Below are 19684 nucleotides of genomic sequence, written 5' to 3' on the forward strand. Positions count from 1 at the left end.
TGCAATACTCTTATTTTGAAGGCTAACCGCAAATTCCACTTGTGGCTAATCTTTATTGTGGCTAGCTTCACGTAGATTGGTCCAAACCACCATTAATCAAATAAGAACTGTCTTATAAATTAGGGTTATTTTAGATGATGACACCTGTCTATATAGTCACCTGTCTATATAGTCACCTGTCTATATAGTCACCTGTCTATATAGTCACCTGTCTATATAGTCACCTAGCTATATAGTCACCTAGTTATATAGTCACCTAGTTATATAGTCACCTAGCTATATAGTCACCTAGCTATATAGTCACCTAGCTATATAGTCACCTAGCTATATAGTCACCTAGCTATATAGTCACCTAGCTATATAGTCACCTAGCTATATAGTCACCTAGTTATATAGTCACCTAGCTATATAGTCACCTAGCTATATAGTCACCTAGCTATATAGTCACCTAGCTATGTAGTCACCTAGCTATATAGTCACCTAGCTATATAGTCACCTAGCTATATAGTCACCTAGCTATATAGTCACCTAGCTATGTAGTCACCTAGCTATATAGTCACCTAGCTATATAGTCACCTAGCTATATAGTCACCTAGCTATATAGTCACCTAGCTATATAGTCACCTAGCTATATAGTCACCTAGCTATATAGTCACCTAGCTATATAGTCACCTAGCTATATAGTCACCTAGCTATATAGTCACCTAGCTATGTAGTCACCTAGCTATATAGTCACCTAGCTATATAGTCACCTAGCTATATAGTCACCTAGCTATATAGTCACCTAGCTATATAGTCACCTAGCTATATAGTCACCTAGCTATATAGTCACCTAGCTATATAGTCACCTAGCTATATAGTCACCTAGCTATATAGTCACCTAGCTATATAGTCACCTAGCTATATAGTCACCTAGCTATATAGTCACCTAGCTATATAGTCACCTAGCTATATAGTCACCTAGCTATATAGTCACCTAGCTATATAGTCACCTAGCTATATAGTCACCTAGCTATATAGTCACCTAGCTATATAGTCACCTAGCTATATAGTCACCTAGCTATATAGTCACCTAGCTATATAGTCACCTAGCTATGTAGTCACCTAGCTATATAGTCACCTAGCTATGTAGTCAGACCACCATTAACCAAAATACATTTGGGTTATTTTAGCTTTCTTTATGACCAGCACTGTAGGTGTGTGAGACAACTTTACCAGCATCATAGCATACAGTACGTATCGATGAATCGTTGTGACACGAGTGATAATCAATAACCACATTTTTTAATGAACGTGTTAAATTATTAGATAACGCCTAGATTCATATTCAGGTCCTGATTGGTCAACAAGCTTATTTAACACGTCAAATAGTGTATATTTTGTTTGTGTGTGTGTGTAACCTTTATTTTACTAGGCAAGTCAGTTAAGAACAAATTATTATTTACAAAGACGACCTACACCGGCCAAACCTGGATGACGCCGGGCTAATTGTGCGCCGCCCTATGGGACTCCCAATCACAGCCGGATGTGATACAGCCTGGATTCAAACCAGGGACTGTAGTGACGCCTCTTGCACTGAGATGCAGTGCCTTAGACCGCTGCATCCAATCTATTTAACTGTACTAAAATGATTCAAAGGCTGCTAAAGTTTTAAATATCGGTTATCGGTATTGTTTTAGGACTATCGGTATCAGCCAAAAACGTCATATCTGTGCATCACTGTTGTTTCCTCTCCCTCTAGTCGTGTTATAAGTATTACACCAGCGATGACATCAATAAAGACGAGGACGGCATGGACGAACAGTGCAGGTAGGTCCCCTCACAGAACACAGAAACATGGACGAACAGTGCAGGTAGGTCCCCTCACAGAACACAGAAACATGGACGAACAGTGCAGGTAGGTCCCCTCACAGAACACAGAAACATGGACGAACAGTGCAGGTAGGTCCCCTCACAGAACACAGAAACATGGACAAACAGTGCAGGTAGGTCCCCTCAAACGGTCGCCATTGTTCTAGCTGCCGTAAGGTCCCTGTTCTACTGCTTGAGTGTTGCCACCTCTTGTACAATATTGGCTCTCGATTATGAGTTACCCTATTCCCTATATAGTGCACTATATTTGCCATTCTTAGAATGATTCATTGCTTCCCAACAACAGCTGATAATCCCAATTAAGATACGTCACATTTTGAAGTTGACTTTCCTCGCTATCTTAACTACGCCCCAAGGTGGTGTGCTGAAGGTGGCAACCTGATCTGCTGTGACTACTGCCACAACGCCTTCTGTAAGAAGTGCATCCTGCGTAACCTGGGGCGCAAGGAGCTGTCCATGATCACCGACGAGGACAGTAAATGGTCCTGCTATATCTGCAGCCCTCAGCCTCTCTCAGACATCGCCTCCAACTGCTCCAACATCTTGACCAAGCTGGAGAGCTTCTGGCGCACGGGATGCAAGAAAGAGAGGAAGGAGGTGAAAGGGCACAGTAAGGGTAAAGGTCACCACCACCATGGTAAAGCTGTGGTGAACGGTAAGGAACATTCAGACGGGTCAGGGACCCTCACCTTCTCCTATAAGACCCTGAAGGTCCTCAAGGAGCTCGTGAAGAGGACCAAGAAGCTGATTGAGACAACCACAGGGCTCAACAGCACCTTCATCCAGCAGGCTGAGGAGGAGCAGGGAGCAGGAGGAGGTGGCAGCGGGACCAGACACCTCAAGGCCTTCAGGTATCCTAACACACGTTAATATTATGACTGCTACAAAGTAAGTGAGGCAACCCAATTCTGTTCTTTTGCCTAATCTATCCATTCATCCATCTATCTCTCTCTCTCTCTCTAGGTCTGTTCTGGCTGATATGAAGAAGGCCCATGCTGCCCTAGAGGAGGACTTGGAGTCACAGTTCACTTCCCAGGACCAGGGGATGCAGAACGGGGATGCTGTTTCCAACACCGACGGCCATGATGGCCACGATCAGATTGACAACATGGTTGATGGACAGGAGGCAGAAGAGGATAAAATGGCCGACACTGAGGATGGGGAGGAGCATGGGGGCTTGTCAGAGGACGCAGAGATGGAGGGGAGCCCCGCCCCCGCGCCTCAGGACCACTCGGACACAGAGACAGACAGCCAGGCCAAAGACCAGACAGCAGTGGAGGAGGAGGAGGATGGAGAGGAGGAGGAGGGTGACCGGAAAAAAGACATTGTGTCCGTCGGGCTGGCCGTCCCTGACGAGCTCTTCCAAATGGTAGAGAGTCTGGCGGACTCCGCAGGGTTAAAGCCCGGCAACGACGCCATGGAAACCACCGCTGCTAGCCAATCCGAGAGCCCCGCCGCCGACTCAAACAGGAAGTCACTTGAAACCCATAAGGAGAAGGCCATGCCCAAGGTGAAGAACCTGATCGTGAAGCTGACGCCCGTTCCAGTGGTTACCACACGCACCTCCAGGTCTATGAGCAAGGATAAGGATGGAGGGAAGGAGAGGAGTAAGGATGGAGGGAAGGAGAGGAGTAAGGATGGAGGCAAGGAGAAGAGTAAGGAGGAGGTGGAGGGAGGTGGGGGCTCTGAGGAGGACAGCCGCCGCTCCAGCCGCACAAAGACCACACCCCTCAGGAAGTCACCGGACGGGAAGAACAAGATGGCTGAATCCTCTCCGGAGAACAGTGACTCAGAGGGCAAGAGTCCCAGCAGGCTGAAGAGTAGAACCAAAGGCAGCTCGGAGAAGGAACGTGAGGAGGAGGAGGAGGAGGAGCAGCAGAGCAATGCCTCATCCAAGGTGACCGCTGATCCTTCTAAACACGAAGTGGACTCTGACGAGGTTCTGGACATCCTGCTCCAGACTGCAGCGGCAGAACACAGCTCGGACGAGGATGCGCAGCAGGACGCCGATGGTAACCAGGGCAACAGGAGCTTCAAAAGGTGCCTGTTCAAACTCAGCAAGAAAGATGGAGAGGAGGAGGAGAATGACAAGGTGAAGACTGACAAGAAGCTGGCAGCCAAACGCAAACTGAAAGCCGACGATTCAGACAACTCAGAGTCCGACTCAGACGAAGACACGAAGAGGAAGAAAAAGAAGTCCTCCTCAGCTTCTGCCAAAAAGACATCCAAGAAGAAGGGCTCGGACGGCTCCTCTAACTCCGACTCGGACTTAGAGATGAAGGGACTCAGCCAACTGGCGACGGGGAAACGGAGGAGCAGCCGTGTGAAGAAGGAAAGAGAGGAGAAGGAGAACAAGGGCGGAGATCGGAGGCGGTCGTACGAACTGAAACGCAAAGCCAGAAGTAGAGGAGCCAAGCAGCAAGATTCATCGTCTGATGACAAGGAGGAGGGAGGAGGGTCTGGAGAGGAGAGTGGAGACCAGCAGAAGATTAAACCCATCGTGGAGGAGACGTTGGTAGCAGGGAGGGGAACCTTCCACCAGTCCTCAGGTGAGTAGAGCTGTTGTTTCTGAAAGCGGTATATTGAGCTCTCTGTTTCTACAAGGCAGACGGTACACTTTGTTGTCCATACAACTCGACCTAAACTCCACTGATTTAACACCTGACCTCTGCAGTGTTTTCCACAAGTACATAGAGTTGCCAGCCTGGCGCCCCCGGGGTGTGAGGCTTGACCCCCGGGGTTTGACATTTTTTGGCCAAAGAGTTTATTTCTTAAGATTCCACCCGAAATAGACAGTGAAATTATTTTATACCTTATCGAGTTTACCTCCCAGATTGGAAACATTAGTTGTGGTTTTGTGCAGAACAGGGCTCTCCAACCTTGATTCCTGGAGAGATACCCTCCTGTAGGTTGTAACTCGAACCTCAGTTGTAACCTAACAGGATTCAGTTTATCAACCCGTTCATTATTAGTCAGTTGCGCTAGATTAGGGTTTGAGTGAAAACCTACAGGCCTGTAGCTCTCCAGGAACAGAGATAGAGAGCTCTGGTAAAGAAATACTATAATTTAAATGAATTCAGTTTATTGTTAGTTGTTTTGAATATGATCTGGGCCTATATGATCAGGATTATTTTCTAAATAAGACTCAATTAAACCTGTCTTCTCTTGAGTTTAAGTGTCTTTAAACTTGTAAGATATGAATTAAGTTGCCCACATCATTAAAAAAATTAATTAATTTGAAATGATCATTCGTTTGGACCCTATACATTATTATTATTTTTTTTTTTTGTCAAATTCCATTTAGTTATTTCCCAAATACCGTTTTCTGGTGTCTGTTTTCTGGTGTCTGTTTAACCTATTGAAGCTAGGGGGCACTATTTTCATTTTTGGAAAAATAACGTTCCCAAAGTAAACGGGCTATTTCTCAGGACCAGATAATAGAATATGCATATAATTGACAGCTTAGGATAGAAAACACTAAAGTTTCCAAAACTGTAACAATATTGTATGTGAGCATAACAGAACTGATATTGCAGGCGAAAGCCTGAGAAAAATCCAATCAGGAAGTCTCTTATTTAGAAACCTCTGCGTCCCTATTGAGCAGTGAAAGGGATATCAACCAGATTCATTTTTCTATGGCTTCCCTAATGTGTCTAGTGTCACAAGACATCAGGCTTCAGGCTTTTATTTTGAAAAATGAGTGTGAGCGGCAACATTGCGTAAGTGGTCACCTGGTGGTTCTGAGAGATTTGTGCGTAATAGACAAATGCGGCCATTGTTTCTCTCACTCCAACTAAGAAGCCAACATATTATCGAATAGATATTTGAAAAAGACCTTGAGGATTGATTATAAAAAACGTTTGCCATGTTTCTGTCGATATTATGGATCTAATTTGGAATTTTTTTCGGCGTTGTCGTGACCGCAATTTCCGGTCGATTTCTCAGCCAAACGTGAAGAACAAATGGAGCTATTTCGGCCACAGAAATAATCTTTATGGAAAAAAGGAGCATTTGCTATCTAACTGGCAGTCTCGTGAGTGAAAACATCCAAAGCTCAAAGGTAAACGATTTAATTTGATTGCTTTTCTGATTTTCGTGACCAAGCTTCCTGCTGCTAGCTAGGCATAATGCTATGCTAGGCTATCGATCTTACACAAATGCTTGTCTTGCTTTGGCTGTAAAGCATAATTTCAAAATCTGAGATGACAGGGTGATTAACAAAAGGCTAAGCTGTGTTTCAATATATTTCACTTGTGATTTCATGAATATGAATATTTTCTTGTCCGGTGCGTTATGCTAATTAGTGTCAGTTGATGACAATTCTCCCGGATCCGGGAGCGTAGTTCCAAGAGGTAAAAATAAATAAATGTGAAATTACACTTTTAAAAAATTGTTAAACAATTAATTGGATGTTTTAAGTCCAATGAACCTCATCAGGAGACCGCTTTGATATCTGGGACAAACCTGATCCATTCAAATGTTTGGGTTGTTGGCCTCAAATTCAATGGCAACACACACACACCCCATCACAGGAGACACACACACCATCACAGGAGACACACACCCCATCACAGGAGACACACACCCCATCACAGGAGACACACACCCCATCACAGGAGACACACACACACCCCATCACAGGAGACACACACACACCCCATCACAGGAGACACACACACACCCCATCACAGGAGACACACACACACCCATCACAGGAGACACACACACACCCCATCACAGGAGACACACACCCCATCACAGGAGACACACACCCCATCACAGGAGACACACACCCCATCACAGGAGACACACACCCCATCACAGGAGACACACACCCCATCACAGGAGACACACACCCCATCACAGGAGACACACACCTCATCACAGGAGACACACACACCCCATCACAGGAGACACACACCCCATCACAGGAGACACACACCCCATCACAGGAGACACACACACCCCATCACAGGAGACACACACACCCCATCACAGGAGACACACACCCCATCACAGGAGACACACACCCCATCACAGGAGACACACACACCCCATCACAGGAGACACACACCCCATCACAGGAGACACACACCCCATCACAGGAGACACACACACCCCATCACAGGAGACACACACCCCATCACAGGAGACACACACCCCATCACCCATCACAGGAGACACACACACCCATCACAGGAGACACACACACCCCATCACAGGAGACACACACACCCCATCACAGGAGACACACACCCCATCACAGGAGACACACACCCCATCACAGGAGACACACACCCCATCACAGGAGACACACACACACCATCACAGGAGACACACACACCCCATCACAGGAGACACACACCCCATCACAGGAGACACACACCCCATCACAGGAGACACACACCCCATCACAGGAGACACACACCCCCATCACAGGAGACACACACACACCCCATCACAGGAGACACACACACACCCCATCACAGGAGACACACACACCCCATCACAGGAGACACACACCCCATCACAGGACACACACACCCCATCACAGGAGACACACACACACCCCATCACAGGAGACACACACACACCCCATCACAGGAGACACACACACACCCCATCACAGGAGACACACACACACCCCATCACAGGAGACACACACACACCCCCATCACAGGAGACACACACCCCATCACAGGAGACACACACCCATCACAGGAGACACACACACACCCCATCACAGGAGACACACACACACCCCATCACAGGAGACACACACACACCCCATCACAGGAGACACACACCCCATCACAGGAGACACACACACCCCATCACAGGAGACACACACCCCATCACAGGAGACACACACCCCATCACAGGAGACACACACCCCATCACAGGAGACACACACACACCCCATCACAGGAGACACACACCCCATCACAGGAGACACACACCCCATCACAGGAGACACACACCCCATCACAGGAGACACACACACACACACCATCACAGGAGACACACACCCCATCACAGGACACACACACCCCATCACAGGAGACACACACCCCATCACAGGAGACACACACCCATCACAGGGACACACACACCCCATCACAGGAGACACACACACACACCCCATCACAGGAGACACACACACACACCATCACAGGAGACACACACACACCCCATCACAGGAGGACACACACACACCCCATCACAGGAGACACACACACACACCCCATCACAGGAGACACACACCCCATCACAGGAGACACACACACACACCCCATCACAGGAGACACACCACCCCATCACAGGAGACACACACCCCATCACAGGAGACACACACACACACCCCATCACAGGAGACACACACACCCCATCACAGGAGACACACACCCCATCACAGGAGACACACACACCATCACAGGAGACACACACACACACCCCATCACAGGAGACACACACACCATCACAGGAGACACACACACCATCACAGGAGACACACACACCATCACAGGAGACACACACACCCCATCACAGGAGACACACACCCCATCACAGGAGACACACACCCCATCACAGGAGACAACACACACACACACCATCACAGGAGACACACACCCCATCACAGGAGACACACACCCCATCACAGGAGACACACACCCATCACAGGAGACACACACCCATCACAGGAGACACACACACACACCCCATCACAGGAGACACACACACACACCATCACAGGAGACACACACACACCCCATCACAGGAGACACACACACACACCATCACAGGAGACACACACACCCCATCACAGGAGACACACACACACCATCACAGGAGACACACACCCCATCACAGGAGACACACACACACCCCATCACAGGAGACACACACACACACCATCACAGGAGACACACACACCATCACAGGAGACACACACACCATCACAGGAGACACACACACCATCACAGGAGACACACACACACACACCATCACAGGAGACACACACACACCCCATCACAGGAGACACACACACACCCCATCACAGGAGACACACACACACACCATCACAGGAGACACACACACCATCACAGGAGACACACACACCATCACAGGAGACACACACACCATCACAGGAGACACACACACACACACCATCACAGGAGACACACACACACACCATCACAGGAGACACACACACACCCCATCACAGGAGACACACACACACACCATCACAGGAGACACACACACACCCCATCACAGGAGACACACACACACTTGGCAGTTATCTTCAGATCACTGCTGTTCTGGAGCCACTGAAGAAGTGACGTTAAGTCTGACACACACACACACACACACACACACAGCTGAGGAGGTATGTGGGGGTCTCTCTCCAAATGACCAGCTCAGCTCTTTCTATTCCCCTTTGATTTCTGGTCCTCAATGAATTAACGTCAAGAAGTCCCTTCAGGGCTTTCGTCATTGTTGCACTTCAAAACTCTTCACCTCCTCTCCATCCTCATCCTCTTCATCATGACAGCTCTGGTGGAGAAATGGATGATACAGAAAGAGAAAGACATCACAACCAATCAAGTGATCGGGCCAATCAAATAATAAATGAATCAACCAATGAAGTGATTGGACCAATCAAGTAATTGATGAATCAGTAGAGAAACATAATGGATTGTGACGTAAGACCACTCTGAATACAAGAGGTACCTTAGCCATAATGTCAGCATAAGCCATGTAGAGATATATGTTTTGTGCTGTACAAATGACTAGGTATCCCCCCCCCCTTTCTGTCTAATATATGTTTTGTGCTGTACAAATGACTAGGTATCCCCCCCCCTTTCTGTCTAATGTATGTTTTGTGTGTGCAGCAAACTGTGAGTACCATTTTTTGCATAACTTTATGAGCTAGGACACCTGTCCATGTCAAATACTGTATAAAATGTTCACAATGCACTCGTTAGCATTGGGTTAGCATTCTCTATGGGATTTTAAATGTACTTGTTAGCATTGCTAACCTTTCGGATAACAGAAGCTCAGTGGGGTTTGAAAATTGTGTCCATGTTGACAAACCATAAAACAAAAGGGACTTGTTCTCTCTTTTAAAAAATAAACTAAATAACTTGTTTCATCTTAGATTTTAAAAAAGCATCACGAGTCTCATTTCACGATTTGAATTTTTATTTGGCAGGAACTAATGGGGATCCATAATAAACCCCAGGAAGAGTAGCTGCTGCCTTGGCAGGAACTAATGGGTATCTATAATAAACCCCAGGAAGAGAGTAGCTACTGCCTTGGCAGGAACTAATGGGGATCCATAATAAACCCCAGGAAGAGTAGCTGCTGCCTTGGCAGGAACTAATGGGGATCCATAATAAACCCCAGGAAGAGTAGCTGCTGCCTTGGCAGGAACTAATGGGTATCTATAATAAACCCCAGGAAGAGTAGCTGCTGCCTTGGCAGGAACTAATGGGGATCCATAATAAACCCCAGGAAGAGTAGCTGCTGCCTTGGCAGGAACTAATGGGGATCCATAATAAACCCCAGGAAGAGTAGCTGCTGCCTTGGCAGGAACTAATGGGTATCTATAATAAACCCCAGGAAGAGAGTAGCTACTGCCTTGGCAGGAACTAATGGGGATCCATAATAAACCCCAGGAAGAGTAGCTGCTGCCTTGGCAGGAACTAATGGGGATCCATAATAAACCCCAGGAAGAGTAGCTGCTGCCTTGGCAGGAACTAATGGGTATCTATAATAAACCCCAGGAAGAGTAGCTGCTGCCTTGGCAGGAACTAATGGGGATCCATAATAAACCCCAGGAAGAGTAGCTGCTGCCTTGGCAGGAACTAATGGGGATCCATAATAAACCCCAGGAAGAGTAGCTGCTGCCTTGGCAGGAACTAATGGGTATCCATAATAAACCCCAGGAAGAGTAGCTGCTGCCTTGGCAGGAACTAATGGGGATCCATAATAAACCCCAGGAAGAGTAGCTGCTGCCTTGGCAGGAACTAATGGGGATCCATAATAAACCCCAGGAAGAGTAGCTGCTGCCTTGGCAGGAACTAATGGGTATCCATAATAAACCCCAGGAAGAGTAGCTGCTGCCTTGGCAGGAACTAATGGGGATCCATAATAAACCCCAGGAAGAGTAGCTGCTGCCTTGGCAGGTCACTCCAACACACACACAAACACTCACTCCATCATCTGCTCCCTCACACATAATATGCACATACATTTATACTGACTCTACACATCCACTCACATACAAGCCACTGCTACTCTGTTTATCTTATGTCCTGTTGCTTAGTCACCTTACCCCTATGCATGAACTATAAATATTACAGACATGCACTTTTGTTTGTGCCCATTGAGTGTGAAAATGTACATTTGACAAAATATGCCACATTCATGTACATTTACCCCCCTCTCTTACTATTAATAGTCACTCAATTCTGATTGGCCTGAGCCTCCCTATAGATGTGTATGTCTTTATGAACTGCCATTAGTGTCCCTGGCCTTAGTTATCTTTGTTTTCTTTATTATCTTGGTTAGGCCAGGGTGTGATATAGCGAGAGTCTGTTTAGCGGCGAGCCTAGCGAGAGGCTGTTTAGCGGCGAGCCCAGCGAGAGGCTGTTTAGCGGCGAGCCTAGCGAGAGGCTGTTTAGCGGCGAGCCTAGCGAGAGGCTGTTTAGCGGCGAGCCTAGCGAGAGGCTGTTTAGCGGCGAGCCTAGCGAGAGTCTGTTTAGCGGCGAGCCTAGCGAGAGACTGTTTAGCGGCGAGGCTGTTTAGTGGTGAGGCTGTTTAGCGGCGAGCCTAGCGAGAGGCTGTTTAGCGGCGAGCCTAGCGAGAGGCTGTTTAGCGGCGAGCCTAGCGAGAGGCTGTTTAGCGGCGAGCCTAGCGAGAGGCTGTTTAGCGGCGAGCCTAGCGAGAGGCTGTTTAGCGGCGAGCCTAGCGAGAGGCTGTTTAGCGGCGAGCCTAGCGAGAGGCTGTTTAGCGGCGAGCCTAGCGAGAGGCTGTTAGCGGCGAGCCTAGCGAGAGGCTGTTTAGCGGCGAGCCTAGCGAGAGGCTGTTTAGCGGCGAGCCTAGCGAGAGGCTGTTTAGCGGCGAGCCTAGCGAGAGGCTGTTTAGCGGCGAGCCTAGCGAGAGGCTGTTTAGCGGCGAGCTAGCGAGAGGCTGTTTAGCGGCGAGCCTAGCGAGAGGCTGTTTAGCGGCGAGCCTAGCGAGAGGCTGTTTAGCGGCGAGCCTAGCGAGAGGCTGTTTAGCGCGAGCCTAGCGAGAGGCTGTTTAGCGGCGAGCCTAGCGAGAGGCTGTTTAGCGGCGAGCCTAGCGAGAGGCTGTTTAGCGGCGAGCCTAGCGAGAGGCTGTTTAGCGGCGAGCCTAGCGAGAGGCTGTTTAGCGGCGAGCCTAGCGAGAGTATGTTTAGCGGCGAGCCTAGCGAGAGGCTGTTTAGCGCGAGCCCAGCGAGAGGCTGTTTAGCGGCGAGCCTAGCGAGAGGCTGTTTAGCGGCGAGCCTAGCGAGAGGCTGTTTAGCGGCGAGCCTAGCGAGAGGCTGTTTAGCGGCGAGCCTAGCGAGAGTCTGTTTAGCGGCGAGCCTAGCGAGAGACTGTTTAGCGGCGAGGCTGTTTAGTGGTGAGGCTGTTAGCGGCGAGCCTAGCGAGAGGCTGTTTAGCGGCGAGCCTAGCGAGAGGCTGTTTAGCGGCGAGCCTAGCGAGAGGCTGTTTAGCGGCGAGCCTAGCGAGAGGCTGTTTAGCGGCGAGCCTAGCGAGAGGCTGTTTAGCGGCGAGCCTAGCGAGAGGCTGTTTAGCGGCGAGCCTAGCGAGAGGCTGTTTAGCGGCGAGCCTAGCGAGAGGCTGTTTAGCGGCGAGCCTAGCGAGAGGCTGTTTAGCGGCGAGCCTAGCGAGAGGCTGTTTAGCGGCGAGCCTAGCGAGAGGCTGTTTAGCGGCGAGCCTAGCGAGAGGCTGTTTAGCGGCGAGCCTAGCGAGAGGCTGTTTAGCGGCGAGCCTAGCGAGAGGCTGTTTAGCGGCGAGCCTAGCGAGAGGCTGTTTAGCGGCGAGCCTAGCGAGAGGCTGTTTAGCGGCGAGCCTAGCGAGAGGCTGTTTAGCGGCGAGCCTAGCGAGAGGCTGTTTAGCGGCGAGCCTAGCGAGAGGCTGTTTAGCGGCGAGCCTAGCGAGAGGCTGTTTAGCGGCGAGCCTAGCGAGAGGCTGTTTAGCGGCGAGCCTAGCGAGAGGCTGTTTAGCGGCGAGCCTAGCGAGAGTATGTTTAGCGGCGACCCTAGCGAGAGACTGTTTAGCGGCGAGCCTAGCGAGAGTCTGTTTAGCGGCGACCCTAGCGAGAGACTGTTTAGCGGCGAGCCTAGCGAGAGACTGTTTAGCGGCGAGGCTGTTTAGTGGTGAGGCTGTTTAGCGGCGAGCCTAGCGAGAGGCTGTTTAGCGGCGAACCTAGCAATACCATGGACATATACCACGCTGCATGATTTATAAACGGCAAAGGCGTATAGGAGATCAACTTTATTCAGTTCTACACCTTTTATAAAATAGTCAACACTTGCTGGTCAGTTGTCAAAGCACAGTAAATAGACTACCGTGACTCCGCATGGTTTGCTATGTGAAACAGGACAAAGAAAATAAATGTGCCAGAAAACAAGTGTATTTTCTCTCATCATGACCATTTACGTTACATTCTAATTCACCAGCATGCTCTGTAAGGAAATTAAACTGCAAGACAGTGTGCAGAAATTGTTGGGCGGGACGTGTTACCGGGGGGGCGGGACGTGTTACCGGGGGGGCGGGACGTGTTACCGGGGGGGCGGGACGTTACCGGGGGGCGGGACGTGTTACCGGGGGGGCGGGACGTGTTACCGGGGCGGCGGGACGTGTTACCGGGGCGGCGGGACGTGTCACCGGGGGGGCGGGACGTGTCATCTCTCGCTTTGTGACGGACAGGACTATCCTATCAATAGATGGCTAGCAGATGCATATTATTCTATATAGCAGGAGATGGTCCGACAGGCTGGCAAACTAAGACTTTTAAATGAAAAGTATCCTAGTTTATCTGAAGTGGAAAATGTAGCTGATTAACTGATGTCCGTCTCTTATGGGAAAACACGGTCTCTAACCCCTGACCCTTCTCTGTGTGTCTGAAGGAGATGAAGGTAACCATGACGCATCTCAGATGGCCGATGAGGAGGACGATGATGATGATCCAGAGAACAGGTATTAAAAAGTATTTTCATTTAAGACAAACCAAATATGTCCTGAACTGCATGCTTCTCAACCAGCTGACGAACGTCCTTCCAGCCTTTTTCTTATTTCCTTTACTTACTTACGGGATGGCTGCTGTTTTACGGGCTCCTAACCAGTTGTGTTTTTTCACATTGTAACTTATTTCTCTTATGATGGAAAAGAGCTTCTGGATATCAGAACAGCGATTACATTCCTCGACTGGACAAAGACTTTTTAATGAGTCCAACGCAAAGGATGTACTGCTTCTCCGAGAACGGGTCCAAATCCTCGTAACTCGTGTTAAGAAAAGATGGAGGTACAGGGGGTGGAGATCTGGGTGCCTTGTGAGAATTCGTCTGCGAGTGGGTAATCCGCCTCTACCATCCTTCCTATTGGCCAACGTGTAATCACTGGAGAATAAACTGGATGAGCTCCGTTCAAGACTAGCCTACCAACGGGACATTCAAAACTGTACCGTAATTTCCGGACTATAAGCCGCCACTTTATTCCCACACTTTGAACCTCGCGGTTTATACAATGACGCGGGGGATTTTTCCCGCTTTCGCAAGATTCATGCCGCCGCCAAAAAACACAATGTGACGTAAATCGAGCACACACAAACTTCATTCTGATTACGGTAATTTTGTCACCCTTATCATGGCAAAGACACGGAGAAATGCATATGATGCAGCTTTCAAGTTGAAGGCGATCGATCTGGCTGTTGGAAAAGGAAATAGAGCTGCTGCACGGGAGCTTGGCCTTAATGAGTCGAAGACGCTGGAAACAGCAGCGTGAGGAACTGACGCAGTGCAAAAAGACAACAAAACATTCAGAGGGAAGAAAAGCAGATGGCCCAAAGTATTTGCAGCCACTCGACATCAGTGTAAATCGTGCATTTAAGGTGGCACTCCGTGTTCAGTGGGAGGCTTGGATGACAAGTGGGGAGAAATCCTTCACTAAAACGGGCCGCATGCGATGTTTTCAATGAGGAGACTCTCAGTTAGATAGAAATCGCTCCGTTTGGTGCGTCACGTTTGGCTACCAAAAAAAAAACGACAATTCAGTCATCAAAACGCCAAACTTTTTTCCAAATTAACTAATATCGACTGAAACATGGCAAACGTTGTTTAGAATCAATCCTCAAGGTGTTTTTCACATATCTCTTCATGATATATCGTTCGTGGAAGCCTCCTCTCTCCTCTCAATCACTGGATGACTGCGTGCAGCTTGTAGATTACGCACCAATTTAGACAAAGGACACCGGGCGGACCCCTGGTAAATATAGTCTCTTATGGCCAATCTTCCAATGATATGCCTACAAATACGTCACAATGCTGCAGACACCTTGGAGAAACGACAGAAAGGGCAGGCTCATTCCCGGCGCATTCACAGCCATATAAGGAGACAATGGAAAACTTGGACTATGGTGGTCTGCTTGAAACATGTAGGTATTACAGGCTTGGTCAGGGAAAAGTTGGAAATGACACCGAAGACACTTGCCAGTTGGCAACAGAGTGTCAAAAATTCTGCTCATTTCCTGGTTGAAGTTTCATCTTGGTTTCGCCTGTAGCATGAGTTCTGTGGCACTCACAGATAATATCTTTGCAGTTTTGGAAACGTCAGAGTGTTTTCTTTCCAAAGCTGCCAATTATATGCATAGTCGAGCATCTTTTCGTGACAAAATATTGCGCTTAAAACAGGCACGTTTTTTTATCCATAAATGAAAAGAGCGCCCCCTATATCCAAGAAGATAAATGGGTCAACATTCACAAGGCTGCTGGGCCAGACGGATTACCACTACGTGTTCTCCGAGCACGCGCTGACCAACTGGCAAGTGTCTTCGGTGTCATTTCCAACTTTTCCCTGACCAAGCCTGTAATACCTACATGTTTCAAGCAGACCACCATAGTCCAAGTGCCCAAGAAAGCGAGGGTAACCTGCCTAAATGACTACCGCCCTGTAGCACTCACGTCAGTAGCCATGAAGTGCTTTGAAAGGCTGTATTTACACTGCTGCTACACACTGTTTATTATCTATGCATAAACACTTTACCCCTACCTTCTGGTACAAATTACATCAACTAACCTGTACCCTGCATATTGACTCGGTACCGGCACCCCCTGTATATAGCCGCGTTATAATTGTTTTTTGTTGTTGTAAATATCTTAACTCTATTTCTTGAATTGCATTGTTTGTTAAGGGCTTGTTAGTAAACATTTCACTACACCTGTTGTATTCAGCATTTACCTAAGGTCTACTACCCCTGTTGTATTCAGCATTTCACTAAGGTCTACTACACCTGTTGTATTCAGCATTTCACTAAGGTCTACTACCCCTGTTGTATTCAGCATTTCACTAAGGTCTACTACACCTGTTGTATTCGGAGCATGTGACAAATAACATTGATTTAAATTTCTTCCTCAATAGAATTGCCAAGAAGATGCTGGCCCAGATCAAGGCTAACTACTCTTCAGGAGCAGAGGAGAGCTCTGACGAGGACGGAGAAGAGAAGGAACAGAAGAAGGAGAAGGGAGGAGAGGAGCAGGAGGAGGGTGAGCTACATTCACTTTTTCATTTCATACTCGTTGATAGTGATTCTGCAGTGCCTCTTTCCACCACTAGATGTAGAAATAACTGCTTGTTCCCCTCAACAGACAACGATGATGATGATGATGAAGGGGGCTCTGGCTCTGATGTGGACGTGAAGACGAGTGTGGGGCGTCACCACCGGCTGCTCCGCCACAAACTGACGCTGTACGAAGTGGAGTCGGGAGAGGAGAAGGAGAAACCAGCCAGCAAGGGGAAGAAGGAGACCAAGAGGACCAGACGGAAAGGTACGAGGGCTGTCTGGCTGGCTGGCCTGGTCTCTAGCTTGGCCTGGTCTCTAGCTGGTCTGCCTAGGCCTGTGTATTAATACCTATGGAACAGAATGAAAGTCCTACTCTGCAAACTGACTGTTTTCAATCAACTCTACCTCCAGCCTTTCTCTCTATCCCCTTATGTAAGTTTATCGATCGCTCGACAAAACATTATGAACACCTAGCTTGGTCACGAAAATCAGAAAAGCAATCAAATTAATCATTTACCTTTGATGATCTTCGGATGTTTTCACTCAAGAGACTCCCAGTTACACAATATATGTTCCTCTTGTTCCATAAAGATTATTTTTACATCCAAAAAACCTCAGTTTGTCTGGCACCAGCCATACAATGAAGCGATGTTATCTTTCTCGCAAATTTTTCAAAATACAAGCCTGAAACTAAACACTGTTGACACCTCGAGGAAGCGATAGGAAAAGGAATCTGGTTGATATCCCTTTAAAATGGAGCAAAGGCAGGCTATTTAACATGGAATTTTCAAAATAGAAGCCACTTCCTGGTTTGATTTTCCTCAGGGTTTCACCTGCAATATCAGTTCTGTTATACTCACAGACAATATTAGTGTTTTCTATCCTAATCTGTCAATTACATTCATATTCTAGCATCTGGTCCTGAGAAATAGGCCGTTTACTTTGGGAACGTTATTTTTCCAAACATAAAAATGGTGCCCCCTAGTTTCAAGATGTTAATTAACCTCTCCCTGTCTTGTCTTCTCTTCTCTCTTCCTCCCTCTCCTCTCTTTCTTTCTCCCTCTCCCTGTCTTCTCTTCTCTCTTCCTCCCTCTCCTCTCTTTCTTTCTCCTTCTCCCCTCTCCCTGTCTTCTCTTCTCTCTTCCTCCCTCTCCTCTCTTTCTTTCTCCTTCTCCCCTCTCCCTGTCTTCTCTTCTCTCTTCCTCCCTCTCCTCTCTTTCTCCTTCTCCCCTCTCCCTGTCTTCTCTTCTCTCTTCCTCCCTCTCCTCTCTCTTTCTCCCCTCTCCCTGTCTTCTCTTCTCTCTTCCTCCCTCTCCTCTTTCTTTCTCCTTCTCCCCTCTCCCTGTCTTCTCTTCTCTCTTCCTCCCTCTCCTCTCTTTCTTTCTCCTTCTCCCCTCTCCCTGTCTTCTCTTCTCTCTTCCTCCCTCTCCTCTTTCTTTCTCCTTCTCCCCTCTCCCTGTCTTCTCTTCTCTCTTCCTCCCTCTCCTCTCTTTCTTTCTCCTTCCCCCCTCTCCCTGTCTTCTCTTCTCTCTTCCTCCCTCTCCTCTCTTTCTTTCTCCTTCTCCCCTCTCCCTGTCTTCTCTTCTCTCTTCCTCCCTATCCTCTCTTTCTTTCTCCTTCTCCCCTCTCCCTGTCTTCTCTTCTCTCTTCCTCCCTCTCCTCTCTTTCTTTCTCCTTCTCCCCTCTCCCTGTCTTCTCTTCTCTCTTCCTCCCTCTCCTTGTCTTGTCTTCTCTTCTCTCTTCCTCCCTCTCCTCCTTTCTCCTTCTCCCCTCTCCCTGTCTTCTCTTCTCTCTTCCTCCCTCTCCTCTTTCTTCTCCTTCTCCCTCTCCCTGTCTTCTCTTCCTCCCTCTCCTCTCTTTCTTTCTCCTTCTCCCCTCTCCCTGTCTTCTCTTCTCTCTTCCTCCCTCTCCTCTCTTTCTTTCTCCTTCTCCCCTCTCCCTGTCTTCTCTTCTCTCTTCCTCCCTCTCCTCTCTTTCTTTCTCCTACTCCCCTCTCCCTGTCTTCTCTTCTCTCTTCCTCCCTCTCCTCTCTTTCTTTCTCCTTCTCCCCTCTCCCTGTCTTCTCTTCTCTCTTCCTCCCTCTCCTCTCTTTCTTTCTCCTTCTCCCCTCTCCCTGTCTTCTCTTCTCTCTTCCTCCCTCCACCTCTCCAGTGGGTAGTGATGACTCAGCAGACCCAGACTTTAAGGAGTCAGCTAGCAGCAGTGAGTCAGGAGTTAGTGAGGAGATCAGTGAGAAGGAATCGTGGTCAGAGGAGTCTGAGTCTGAGAAGGAAGGCAGTAGACACAGGAGGACCACGCGCTCCTCCGTGAAGAGGAAGAAGAAGAAGAAGGAGAGGAGCTACGCTCAGAAGAAGAAACGGCGTCGCATCAAGGCCCTGGATTCTTCATCCGACGACAAGGTATAAGGAGGCAGGGTAGCCTAGTGGTTAGAGTGGAGGGGAGGCAGGGTAGCCTAGTGGTTAGAGTGGAGGGGAGGCAGGGTAGCCTTGTGGTTAGAGTGGAGGGGTGGCAGGGTAGCCTAGTGGTTAGAGTGGAGGGAAGGAGAGAATTTTCTCCTTACTCCTAAACAATTCTATATTTGTGAATTTGGTCTGGAATTCATTGATTGGTCAATGTTTGATTGTTACCACATCATAGGTCACAATGTGTGATTGGATTGGTCAGTTGACCCCTGGGGGTTGAAGTTGAGAGGTTAACCCGCATTCTCTCCTCCAGAGCGGGTCAGGAGAGGACGGCTCGGGGAAGGAGGATGGAGACACTCCTAAAGGACAGAGGAAGAAGATCAGAAAAATCCTCAAGGACAACGAGCTGAGGACGGAAACGAGGGATGCCCTGAAGGAGGAGAGGAGGAGACGCATCGCTGAGAGGGAGCAGCTCAGGGAGAAACTCAGAGAGGTAAAAAGTCAACTGTCTGTGCGCTGTTGTCATGGCATCTGCTAATGGGATGGAAATGAAGATGGACTCAGTCTATCAATAAGTCAACTACTCCTTCTGCTCGATG

General features: G+C 48.4%; 1 protein-coding gene across 4 annotated transcripts in view; it reads left to right on the top strand.

Moving 5' to 3' along the window:
- LOC109885719 (transcriptional regulator ATRX-like) overlaps nt 1-19684 on the top strand; it is a 58508-nt gene that overhangs the window by 13825 nt on the left and 24999 nt on the right. For all 4 annotated transcript variants that reach the window (XM_031789476.1, XM_031789475.1, XM_031789478.1 and 1 more), the window contains exons 5-12: nt 1742-1809; nt 2229-2723; nt 2836-4421; nt 14036-14105; nt 16542-16666; nt 16769-16948; nt 18835-19082; nt 19399-19578. In XM_031789476.1, the coding sequence (XP_031645336.1) occupies nt 1742-1809; nt 2229-2723; nt 2836-4421; nt 14036-14105; nt 16542-16666; nt 16769-16948; nt 18835-19082; nt 19399-19578 (2952 nt within the window). The remainder of the gene's footprint in view (nt 1-1741; nt 1810-2228; nt 2724-2835; nt 4422-14035; nt 14106-16541; nt 16667-16768; nt 16949-18834; nt 19083-19398; nt 19579-19684) is intronic.

This window comes from Oncorhynchus kisutch, linkage group LG15 (genome assembly GCF_002021735.2).
Source record: "Oncorhynchus kisutch isolate 150728-3 linkage group LG15, Okis_V2, whole genome shotgun sequence".
NCBI lineage: Eukaryota > Metazoa > Chordata > Actinopteri > Salmoniformes > Salmonidae > Oncorhynchus > Oncorhynchus kisutch.